Raw genomic sequence first — 12,864 nt, 5'->3', positions numbered from 1 at the left:
GTTCAATTATTCGCGACAATTTTGAGTAATGAGGGCATTCACGGTGATTCGCATCCAACATTGTTTTCTTGGAGGTCCTCTGAGGAAAAGTTTCGAAATTTAGAAGTTAAATAGAAATGAAGGTTGAGGATTATTAATCGGAGGCATCATTGTATTGTAACCACTTTTGACTGTGGTGATCACATTGATTGTTTGAAGATTAGGTATGATAGCAGCGATGGCAGAAGACTATTACATATGCTTCAAATCACATTAAAGATTTTGAATATCACAAATAAATACCTATAAAAACATAGACGTCTATGCGATATTGCTTCGATAATAGTTTATGTTCCTAAACATAATTTTTAACACAAAGTCTGACGTCGTATCGAAAGTATCGACAACCTGTGCAAATTAACTTCGAGCAACATTTTTCCAACATATACGAAATACATAGAGCTAAAAATTTGCATCGCATTTAAATATTAGTATTTGCGCAGTAATTAACTAAAAATACTTAAATAATCAGTTGGCTTAACAATTGATAATAATAGTCAGCGATTTTGTGAGTATAAAACAACGCGGGAAAATGTCTAGGGTATAGTTGACAATTTCGCGTCATGTTAATCGTACGAAAAATGGTAATGGTAGGCCTGCCGGCCACGCATAGACCAGTTATGGTCCTTTGCGATACCAGAATGGAGTGCCTTTACGTGTTCCCTGAGTAATAGTCCTCGTTCAGGATGCCTGCGCCTGTCGTGAATTTTAATAGTTTATGAAGCTTCACTGACGATATCTCCTCTAACTTATCGTACTGTGGGGCCACTAAATACCTAAAACGCTGTCTCGCTAACGCAGGACAAACGCACAAGAGATGCTCCACTGTTTCCTTGCTGCCCTGCTCTTTGTAGGCATGCGCCGCTACAAGGCTGTGACCGGTAAGAATGCCAACCATGGTCCAACAGCCCTTTCTATCGAGCTCCAGTAGGAACCTTGTATATTTTTGATCTACCGCTTTGCACATGACCTTTGCAGTTTTACACCCCGGCAGATCCTTCCAGCGAGATATGATTCTTCTTGCCATACCCCTGTCTATGTCATCGTATAGAATGTGCATGGGTTTAGCGATGTTGATCATGTTTCCGGGTGACAGCTGTACACCACTCTTGGCAATCCCGTCTACGATTTCGTTGCCCTCGATGCCTTTATGGCCTGGCACACAGTAGAAGTGTAGCCTCATATTTCTGGCGACCCTCACCACTTACTTGATTGCCGCTTGGCTGTCTACGTAGATGTTAATTTTAGAATATTGACCTTGTGCGCTGGAGGCTAGCTCTGCTGCCTTCCCAATAGCAAAGACCTCTGCTTGAAAAAGTACTGCAGTGGTTCGGCAGTTTGAACGGTTGTCTTATGCCTCATTCCGGACAGTATATTCCTGCACCTATTCCCTCATCCATTTTAGAGCCTGCGTGTAGTTACGGTGCCCTTGCGCCAACCATCCTTTTCATTGTTTACCATGAAACCTCTTTCCCAGTTGTAGAATGGGACCAGATAGTCGATACCTGTCAGACTGCTCTTAGCAACCGAGCTGTGTCCAAAGGATCTGTATGTGAATTCACCTATTGCCATCAGTCGACCCGCCGATTTCGCCGCGCAGCTTTCGGCAAAGAGATCTATAGGTGGCAGGTTTAATATTCGTTCTAGAGCAGCCGTTGGGGTGGTCCTTAGGGCCCCCGTTATACATAGCGCTGTAAGCCACTTAACCTTTTCCATCGGCTTCCGATACGTAGATTTTCTGGTACCCGTCCACCATACCAGAACCCCATAGAGCAGAATTGGTCTCACTATTGCGTGTAGCACCAGTGCATGAGAGTGGGAGAAAGCCCCCAGGTAGTGCCAAGCATCTTCCTGCATGCATACAGAGCATTACTGGCTTTCCTCACTCTCTCTTCCACAGAAGTTTGGTGTCCAAGACTACCCCTAGGTATTTGGTACGGTCCTTGAGCGGGAGCTCGGTCCCATTTAGCGAAGGGGGCTCCATGCAGGTATTTTGTACCTTCTAGTAAACACCAGAAGGTCTGTCTTTTCCGCATTGAGCCCCAGTCCCGCTTGCGTTGCCCAGTTATTGACAGTGCTGAGAGTGCTGGTCGTTATACTGCTGACAGTGTGCAGACATTTTCCCGTTATTAAGATGGCGATGTCATCCGCATACGCTGTTATCTTGGGAGCTTTGTTTTCAAACTGTTTTAGTAAGTTGTTTACCACTAATGTCCATAAGAGTGGACCTCCATCTGCGTTTGCAGTTTTAGCTACTCTCAGTACTCTCCAATCACTGGTCGGCACGTCCGGGTTTTGTCGTTGTAGCAGTCGAAGTGCATGTTCCGGGTCTACCATGCGAGGTATCACCACCTTCGCTTTGGGAACCGACGGAATGCTGCTCCGATCCACAACCTCGAGTTTTGAGTCCTTCCACAGGTTTGCAAGCGTTCTCACTGCTTCCTTCACCCATGTCAGCGACGGGTCGTCCTTACATTTAAGGATTTTGACGCCACCAAGCCACCCCGCTCCATCAAAAGTTGGCATTGGTGCGCTAGGTTCGGCGTCCATCCTCGAGAAGAGCGCTTCTAGTAGCTTCACTTCGACTACTTTCCACCGCTCCTGCGACATCTGTCCCATCTGCGGGTTACTGCGGTCAATGAGAGCCACGAACAAGTGTCGCCTTGCCCACTCATTAGCTGCCGCCGCTGCTCTGGACGTTGTCGGCTTGTCGTCCGCTCGCTTGACTTTTGGCTTCTCAGCCTCGTCTTTTGTCTTTCTTTTCTTTGTTGGCGCTTTCGGTTGGACCGTTGCCTCTTCTCGCACCATATATATAATACAATAAATTTCAGCATATTTTCAAGATGTTTAAACAATTTTCATACGTTTTTTTCCTCCTCGCGGCGGCCACTAGCGCCAGTGCTGCCATCATTCACGCAGATTCTTATGTTGTTTTAGTTCAAACACCCGACAACCCTCTACTCTGCGGAGGCGTTCTGCTTAACAAGGATACAGATCTCACATCGGCGCAGTGTTTGGCTTTCTACGATGCCGATCAATTGGTCGTTGCTATAAATAACGGCACTCAAATCATCAAAACTAAAGCACACACCTTCAAGACCGATTTCGATTTCGTTACAATGGAAAACGACCTTGCGCTTTTGAAGTTAGCGCAATCTGTGAAAGCTCCATATGTAAAATTAGCGAGCACACAACCGAAAACCGGTGCTAGCGGTGTGGTCTTCAACTCAGGTGAAGTACCTGTGAATATTGTAAACTACAAAGAATGCGCCTCTGAAAAGTACGTATACAGCGAAGAAGAAATATTCAGTACCATGATATGCGGTCTCGTGAAGGACAACAAGACGTGTGTCGGACGAGCGGGAAGTCCTTTGGTCTCCGATAATAAACTGGTTGGTTTGGTCTCCTGGGGTGGTTGCGGCTTAAATGACAGACCAGCCGTTTTTACCGACATTCCATCGTTCAAGTCTAGGATTACTCAAACTGCAAAGAAATTGTAGAAATTGTTGTAAGTTCCATTTGCACATTTGAATAAAATTAGTTAAAAATGTACAATAAGTTGAGGACAGGAATTTATTAATTTTTTGTTATAAATTTTTGTATGAATAAAAACCCTTTGACACTAAAACCCCAAATGGTTATTTGCTTCCCCAATAAGATCTGGCAGCACACTTGTAAAGAAATTTCAAAGCCGCTAAAATATCGTATGTTAACTATTCCTGAACAGGTACGCAGACAATCCGTTCTGGTGTTTCGATATCTACGAGTAGAAACTGTCTCTCTGAAAACAAAACTAAGTGAGTCTTTGTTGTCTGTGGTTTGAGAAGCCGTAAAGTGGAAGATGGCAAAATGTAGAGGAGGAATTTTATTAAATAAACATAATTATGTCGAAACACAATAATGTTGAAGCGCAATTTAGGATCGTTTTTAAATTTCTGGGTTAGTGGCTATCTTATATGTAAATATTAAACTCTAACATAATTAAACTCTAATAATTAATACATTTTAATAAAATATTCGGTTTAAGAAATAAACTTTATTTATACACCTAAGATTATAATATCTTTAAAACTAGTTATTCTGGTGCACTTTATACCTAATATAAGAGGTGTGTTCATAAAATAACGGGAATTGCTTAAAAGTCCAATTGAAAATTTTTTATTATCCATACTACTAATATAAAGAGGATTTGTATGTATGTATGTTTGTAATGATTAAACTCAAAACTACTGTGCCGAGTTTAAAAATTCTTTCACCATTCTAAAGCTACATTCACCCTGAGTAACATAGGCTATATTTATTACTAGAAAAGATTATCCTTATTTTAACTTAACTAACGTAATCCAAGGTTTAACAAAAGGCACTAAAGCGTATTTCGTCGCATGCACTGTGGTTACTGTTGATGATAGAACAAAAATATTTTCGGCAATATTTAATAATAAATCAACCTTTACAAAAAATATAACAACAACAGAAAAAGCGGGATGCCAGAAGAGATCCGCTAAAAGTATTGACAAAATCAGTGCGATATAAAAATTGTTTAGGGAAATACGCTAATAATAATAAATTGTGTAAAATTATTTATTTTAGCAATTCTTTGTTATAAATAACATCTATTAATATTTAATATGTATTTTATGTCAATAAATTAATATATTTGGTTGTATGAATTTATAAAAAATCATATTTTCATCTTCCTACTTATTTATAATTAGCTTCTTCATATATTTAAGGTTTTATACATATATATGATTTATTCGAACTACTGCATTTTTAATACAAAAATATTTTAACATTTTATGTTCCTTGATTTATTTAAGGGTACTTATTTCAATAAAAAATATCTACACGTATGTACAAATGATAACAATTCTCTTTAAAATATAACTTTAAAAATTTGTGGGAAATTTACACGGCACTGACTTTTCTTGATTGTGTTCTAAGGCAATATTGTCACCCAGGAATGATAGTGTCAACGAAATAAACAATCTAATAATTTAAAAAGTTAAGGAATTGAAGGACAATTTATTGTGGCAATCATTAACACCGGCCAAGCAGCTGGTGAACTAGCTCATATACCGAGGATTCCGATGATCCCAAGGGATCAGCCAATCCTATTTAAACGGCTTCAATTTCCAGTAAATACAAAAATTAAAATACTAATAATTAAAAAAAAATAATTTTATGTTCGAATTTCCTTTCCTTTCCTCTTTTTAATGACCCCACGCAAAGTATGTGCCTAAATATGTATAACTGTTGAAATTTTTGTTTAATACCTGTGTGAAGCCGAGGCGGGCTGCTAGTGTTAATATATATGTATATGCTTCTGGAGTCAGATACAATTTTCTGTTGCATTTATTGACTGCTTTGTCTGTTTCAGCCCTTAATGTTAGAGGCGTTTTCATGAGCTTCCCAATTTTCATTAAAAGCTCACCCTTCGTTGCTTGTTTATGAACTTTTTGTCACAAACAATACTGTAACCATGTCCCAGCCAATTTCATTGAAATATCGCAGATCATTATGATAGATAAATTTGGGAAAGATTTCACACATCCCTCTTCATACAGAAACAATAAGTCTTTTACCTTGTCTTTCTAAATTAGATGAAGTGTTACTATAAAATATGTCTCATTTTCTTTGTTGAAAAAATGGAATACCAACACACTAATATGGGAGAGTGTGGAATTAAGGTGTTTTATATAAGATTAAGGCTACTTTAGAATAACAATTCGAGAAGTGGACGCTTCCGTTAGTATGATCTCATTTAATGTCTGTGAGCATTAATTCATATTGTAGCACCGTAGACGAATACCAGTAGCGAGCAATTAACGTTATCATATCGCTGACGATTATCGTGTCTATGTATCAATAGGTAAATCCCTCAACAGTAAATAAAAGCAGTCAAGAGATAGTTCTTAATAGGCAACCCGCAACTTTGTTAAGTATATAAGCACCTGAAAAATTAACACAGAGCACAGTTGAAAGCTTTGCATCAAGCAAACCATTCGCACTAATTTTATCAGAAGATAGCAATTTGTTTACTTACATTTTTTGCAAAGATGAATAAACTACTCGTTTGCAGTTTCTTGTTGGTTGTCGCATCGTCGTATGCCTCCGTTGTACCAGCACCTTCCTATGTCGTTTCGGTTCAAGGAGACGATGATGGCGCAATCATCTGTGGTGGAGTGCTGATCGATGAGAGAACCGTCCTGACCACAGCACAGTGTTTGGCTTTCTACAACCCTGAAAGATTGGTGGTTTCTGTAAACGATGGCGCTCAGATCATTGAACTTGCGTCTTACACTTTCAATCCGAGATTCGATTTCGTTACCATGGAAGATAATATTGGCCTTTTGAGATTGGCAGAACCAGCGAATGCTAATGTCATTGAAGTGGCTGAACAACAACCAAAAACTGGTGCCAGCGGTGTAGCCTATAGTTGGGGTGCCAACCACAAGCTCGACAGTGTCGATGTTGAACTCGTAAGCACAACCGATTGCGATTCCGATGAGTACGGCTGGAGTGATCAAATGTACAAAACAATGATATGCGGTGTAGTGAAAAACAACAAGTCTTGTGTTCCACGTTTCGGCAACCCCGTAGTATCTAACAACAAGCTGGTTGGTTTGACTTCATTTGGTTGTGGCACCAACGGCAAAGCAGCTATTTTGACCGATGTACCATCTCTACGCTCATGGATTGACAGTGCCCTAAAGAAGTTGGAGCAATAAATTAATGAAATACTTTTTCTTGATTTGTAAAAAAATAATAAATATTTAATTTGATATATGTAATTTATTTGTGCGTTATTCGTGCTCTCACTGTCATCATCAAATGGTGGATGCTATAAATAATGGCAATCAAATCTTCGAAACACACACACCTTCAAGACAAATTATGATGTAAGTATTGTAAACTCCAAAGTTTGCTCTTCGAAAAAATACGTATATAGCGAAGATGAAGTTTTCAGTACGATGATGTGCGGTCTCTTGAAGAAAGATAATGGGTGTGGAGTCCGACGAGCTGCAAACCCTCTAATTTCTGATAATAAATTGATAGGTGAAGTCTCATTTGGAGTTTGTGGCAATAATGGCAAGCCAGCTGTTTTCACCGACATACCATATATGAAGTCTTGGATTAGTCAAACCGTACAGAAATTGTAGAATAAATAAATGAAATTTAGACAAAAATTAGTTAGACGAATTTAAATGATATTCCAATATGGTTATTAATAAATCATTTATTATTATTTGTATCACTTTACTTCTATAAAAAAATTCCCATAACGTTAAAAGCACAAATGGTTATTTACTTTCCAATGGAGGTTAGCGGCACCTTCTTAGGTGATTTTAGAACCGTTAAGATATAGTCTGCTAAATATTGCCCAACAAGCGCTCACGCACAAGACCTTCCTATATGAAGTTTCGTTATCTACGAGTTGATACCACCTCTTTGAAATTTACTTGATTTAATATTCAGCAATGATTTATCGCATAACAGAACTAAGTGAGTCTACTAAATGGTTTGGTAGATGTATTTTATTGGAAAATTAAAAATCCACAAATAAACTGTTGTAAAAATGAAGCGGAACTGTTGCATACCAATATACAATACTTTGCAAGAGCAATATGTTTTCGTTTAAAAATATATTATGTCGAAATAATGTTTAGAATTACTTAAAAAAAAACACGAATTTCTGGGTTAGTGGTTTAAAAATATATCAATATATTTATTATATCATACTTTGTGTACCTTCGGGGAGCCTAGTAGGGCCTAGTGCGTCCGCCTAGTAATGGCCTAAGTGCGTCCGCTTGCGGGCATGCTCTCTTCGCCACCCTTTTCAACCAACCAACCAACCAACCATACTTTGGTAATATATTTTAATGAAATAATCGGTGTTCCCTCTTAAACGTCATTTGAATATACATATATAATATAACATTTACTTGCTAAACTCAGTTCTTAAATAGGGTAATATATAAAGATTTTCGCAGATGTATGCTTCAGATATCAAATTAATTAGTCGCCAGACTGTTTTCTTTTTGTTGCCAATGAAAACATGCGACAAAAGCGTGACTGTGACGTTAGATTAATTTACTACAAAAAAAATTACATTGGTCTGGGCCAATAGCACAGCTGACATTTGTTTACAAATAAAAGCGATAAAGAAATGATCAACAAATATAAATGATGACTTGAGAGTAAAATTTTTAAACATTACTACTGAAATATTAATTTATATCTCTTTGAAGTAAAAATATTTCGTTAATGTTCAATTATTATGCTATATATGTATGTAAATGCTTCTCCGCAATGCGGATACTCACCAATGATTACTACGCCGCAATTAAAGATACGAGTATGCCAATATTTGTTAGATAATTATGGCGGTTAGTAGCAAATAATGGTAGTATAGATGATAGAAAAACATTCTAAAATCCATATTAAAAATATACTAATACTAATATTCATATACTAATTTGCAGCTATATTTATGTGTTTTAGTTATTTCAGTTTCTTGAACAAATTATCTTATTATCATTGTTGAAGTTAATTTTTTTAGAGTAACTAAAGACCATTATTTTAAATAGCATAATGAGAAAATTATGAAATTAAAAATAGAAGACTTTCCTATTCCAAGAGAATTTCGTCAGTAATAGTTTGGTTCTAAGGATGTTGGTCCCAAAACGCAAAGAAATTTGTAGCTTTTTCTTGTAAAACAAAAATGAAAATTTATAAATTCTTCTGGCAATCAAACATTTTAAAATAAATTTTTTTTTTTTAATATACTACTTGAAGATTACCTTTAAGTGAAAAAAAAGTTGAAAAAAGAAGAATTTTAATTATTATTAAAGTCTAACATTTTATTTATCTATTTATTAATATTCTTCGTTAACTATTCCAGTGGGGCGAGGTACCTTATCTCGATATTAAATATTTAAAATTTGACTATTTCTTAGATATACAGCTTATTTTAAATTTATTCATATTGAAAACTTTCATTAAATATTTTAGCACGCCATATAAGAACGCATAGATAAGAAAAATTAAATGCAAAATACCTCACATAATTAAGAAGTTTTTGTTATCTCTCTGTCTTGTCGCTGACGTCTTAACAGAAAACTTGAACTTGGCATTTCAATCTAAATTCTCCATCTCTAGTCATCGTTCGATCTGGGGCTTAGGTGTCAAAAAATCAGTTTTCACTTTTTAGTTGATTCGGATGGAAGATGAGAGTTGTTTATTTTTAACAGCTGTTTCCCAGAAAACTAGTTTTCGAACGTTAGCTCCCTTTTCGTAGACCAGGTCACATATTTGTATATTTTATTATACTCTCGCAACATATTGCACAGAGTATCATAGTTTTGTTCACATAACGGTTGTTTGTGTCACCAAGAAATAAAAGAGTTAGATATGGGGTTATATATGTATATATAAATGATCAGGATGACGAGTGGATTTGAAATCCGGATGTCTGTCCGTCCGTCTGTCCGTCTGTCCGTGCAAGCGATAACTTGAGTAAAAATTAAGATATCTTAATGAAACTTGAAACACATATTCCTTGGCACCCTGAGGAGGTTGCTTTCGAAAATGGGCAAAATCGGTCCACTGCCATGCCCACAAAATGGCGGAAACCGAAAACCTATATATATATATATATATATATATATATATATATATATATATTTGGCGTAGGAACCGCTTTAAGCGATTATAGCCGAATCCACCAGAGCGCGCCACTCATTCCTCCTTTTTGCTTTTTGGCGCCAACTGGAAACACCAAGTGAAGCCAGGTCACTTTGCACTTGGTCTTTCCACCGGAGTGGAGGTCGTCCTCTTCCGCGGCTTCCTCCAGCGGGTACTGCATCGAATACTTTCAGAGCTGGAGTGTTTTCTTCCATCCGTACAACATGACCTAGCCAGCGTAGCCGCTGTCTTTTTATTCGCTGAACTATGTCAATGTCGTCGTATAAATCGTACAGCTCATCGTTCCATCGTCTGCGATATTCGCCGTTGCCAATGTTTAGAGGACCATAAATCTTCCGCAAAACCTTTCTCTCGAAAACCCCAAGAGTCGTCTCATCGGATGTTGTCATCGTCCACGCTTCAGCGCCATACATCAGGACGGGAATAATGAGCGACTTATAGAGTTTGATTTTGGTTCGTCGAGAGAGGACTTTACTTTTCAATTGCCTACTCAGTCCAAAGTAGCACCTGTTGGCAAGAGTGATTCTGCGTTGGATTTCAAGGCTGACATTGTTGGTGTTGTTAATGCTGGTTCCCAGATAAACGAAATTATCTACAACTTCAAAGTTATGACTGTCAACAGTGACGTGGGAGCCAAGACGCGAGTGCGCTGACTGTTTGTTTGATGACAGGAGATATTTCGTCTTGTCCTCATTCACCACCAGACCCATACGCTTCGCTTCTTTATCCAGTCTGGAAAACGCAGAACAAACGGCGCGGTTGTTGCTTCCGATGATATCAATATCATCGGCATACGCCAGGAGCTGTACACTCTTGTAGAAGATTGTACCCTCTCTATTTAGTTCTGCAGCTCGTATTATTTTTTCCAGCAATAGATTGAAGAAGTCGCACGATAGTGAGTCACCCTGTCTGAAGCCTCGTTTGGTATCGAACGGCTCGGAGAGGTCCTTCCCGATCCTGACGGAGCTTTTGGTGTTGCTCAACGTCAGCTTACATAGCCGTATTAGTTTTGCAGGGATACCAAATTCAGACATCGCGGCATAAAGGCAGCTCCTTTTCGTGCTATCGAAGGCAGCTTTAAAATCGATAAAAAGATGGTGAGTATCGATTCTTCTCTCTCGGGTCTTTTCCAAGATTTGGCGCATGGTGAATATCTGGTCCATTGTGGATTTTCCAGGTCTAAAGCCACACTGATAAGGTCCAATCAGTTCGTTGACGGTGGGCTTTAGTCTTTCACACAATACGCTCGACAAAACCTTATATGCGATATTGAGGAGACTTATACCACGGTAGTTGGCGCAGATTGTGGGGTCTCCCTTCTTATGGATTGGGCAGAGCACACTAAGATTCCAATCGTCAGGCATGCTTTCTTCCGACCATATTCTACAAAGAAGCTGATGCATGCACTTTATCAGTTCTTCGCCGCCGTATTTGAATAGCTCGGCCGGTAATCCATCGGCCCCCGCCGCTTTGTTGTTCTTCAAGCGGGTAATTGCTATTCGAATTTCTTCATGGTCGGGTAATGGAACATCTATTCCATCGTCATCGATTGGGGAATCGGGTTCGCCATCTCCTGGTGTTGTACTTTCACTGCCATTGAGCAGGTCGGAGAAGTGTTCCCTCCATAATCCCAGTGTGCTCTGGACATCCGTTACCAGATTACCTTCTCGGTCCCTACATGATAATGCTCCGGTCTTGAAACCTTCTGTTAATCGCCTCATCTTTTCATAAAATTTTCGAGCATTACCCATGTCGGCCAGCTTTTCAAGCTTTTCATACTCACGCATTTCGGCCTCTTTCTTTTTACGTCTGCAAATGCGTCTCGCTTCCCTCTTCAGTTCTCGATATCTATCCCACCCCGAACGTGTTGTGGTCGATCGCAACGTTGCGAGGTAGGCAGTCTGTTTTCTCTCCACTGCGGAACGACAATTCTCATCGTACCAACTTTTTTTTTTGGCGTTGCCGGAGACCAATTGTTTCGGCTGCAGCGGTATGCAATGAGTTTGAGATGCCGTTCCACAGCTCCCTTATATCGAGATGCTGATGAGTGCTCTCAGAGAGCAGGAGTGCAAGTCGAGTAGAAAATCGTTCGGCTGTCGGTTGTGATTGCAGCTTTTCGACGTCGAACCTTCCTTGTGTTTGTTGACGGGCGTTCTTTGCTGCACAGAGGCGAGTGCGTATCTTTGCTGCTACTAGATAATGGTCCGAGTCAATGTTTGGTCCTCGGAGCGTACGCACGTCTAAAACACTGGAGACATGCCTTCCGTCTATCACAACGTGATCGATTTGATTGCGCGTGTTTCGATCAGGGGACAGCCACGTTGCTTGATGAATTTTTTTATGCTGGAATCTGGTACTACAGACAACCATATTTCGGGCCCCAGCGAAGTCGATCAGCCTCAGGCCGTTTGGCGATGTTTCGTCATGGAGGCTGAATTTTCCGACTGTTGTGCCAAAGACACCTTCTTTACCCACCCTGGCGTTAAAATCGCCAAGCACGATTTTGACATCGTGGCGGGGGCAGCGCTCATAGGTGCGTTCTAGGCGCTCATAGAAAGCATCTTTGGTCACCGAAAACCTATACAGTGTTATAACTAAGCCATAAATCAAGTTATTAAAATAAAATTTGGAACATAGGATCGCATTGGGGAGGGGCACATTTGGATGTAATTTTTTTGAAGAAGTGGGCGTGGCCCCGCCCTCAAATAGGTTTTTTGTATATATCTCGAAAACCAATAAAGCTATATAAACCAAACTTTCTGCAGTCGGTTCTCCTACGTACCCCACCACACACCATGAAAATAGTTAAAATCGGATAATAACCACGCTCACCTCCCATACAAAGGCTAGGTTGAAAATTACTAAAAGTGGGTTAACTCGCTAAGAAAAAACGTCAGAAACACTAAATTCCACATAAGCAAAGCAGATAGAAGCTGCACTTAGATTTTTTTACAAAATGGAAAATGGGAGTGGCATCGCCCACTTATGGACCAAAAACCATATCTCAGGAACTTCTCGACCGATTTCAATGAAACTTGGTTTGTGAAAATAGGCCAAATCGGTTCACAACCACGCCTATATTCTGCCTGTGGAGGAAGTTTCAAAACGTATAAGCGA

The 12,864-nt window shown here is 39.3% G+C and overlaps 4 protein-coding genes across 4 annotated transcripts in view; 2 read left to right on the top strand and 2 right to left on the bottom strand.

Moving 5' to 3' along the window:
• LOC128924111 (uncharacterized) overlaps window positions 1-12,864 on the bottom strand; it is a 521,511-nt gene that overhangs the window by 308,389 nt on the left and 200,258 nt on the right. The window lies entirely within an intron of this gene.
• LOC128919873 (uncharacterized) lies at window positions 301-2,847 on the bottom strand. Its single transcript, XM_054225429.1, has 2 exons — window positions 2,245-2,847; window positions 301-387 (listed from the first exon to the last, which is right to left on the bottom strand). Exons 1-2 carry the CDS (start codon window positions 2,845-2,847, stop codon window positions 301-303), a joined length of 690 nt encoding a protein of 229 aa, XP_054081404.1.
• Window positions 2,883-3,555, top strand: LOC105220484 (trypsin-like). Its single transcript, XM_011196917.2, has one exon. It carries the CDS (start codon window positions 2,883-2,885, stop codon window positions 3,537-3,539), a length of 657 nt encoding a protein of 218 aa, XP_011195219.2. The 3' UTR covers window positions 3,540-3,555.
• LOC105220100 (trypsin theta) lies at window positions 6,099-6,770 on the top strand. The gene has a single exon (XM_011196514.3). It carries the CDS (start codon window positions 6,099-6,101, stop codon window positions 6,768-6,770), a length of 672 nt encoding a protein of 223 aa, XP_011194816.2.

This window comes from Zeugodacus cucurbitae, chromosome 2 (genome assembly GCF_028554725.1).
Source record: "Zeugodacus cucurbitae isolate PBARC_wt_2022May chromosome 2, idZeuCucr1.2, whole genome shotgun sequence".
NCBI classification, from domain to species: domain Eukaryota; kingdom Metazoa; phylum Arthropoda; class Insecta; order Diptera; family Tephritidae; genus Zeugodacus; species Zeugodacus cucurbitae.
The sequence above is the reverse complement of the archived record's forward strand: the minus strand, read 5'-3'. Positions and strand labels throughout refer to the sequence as shown.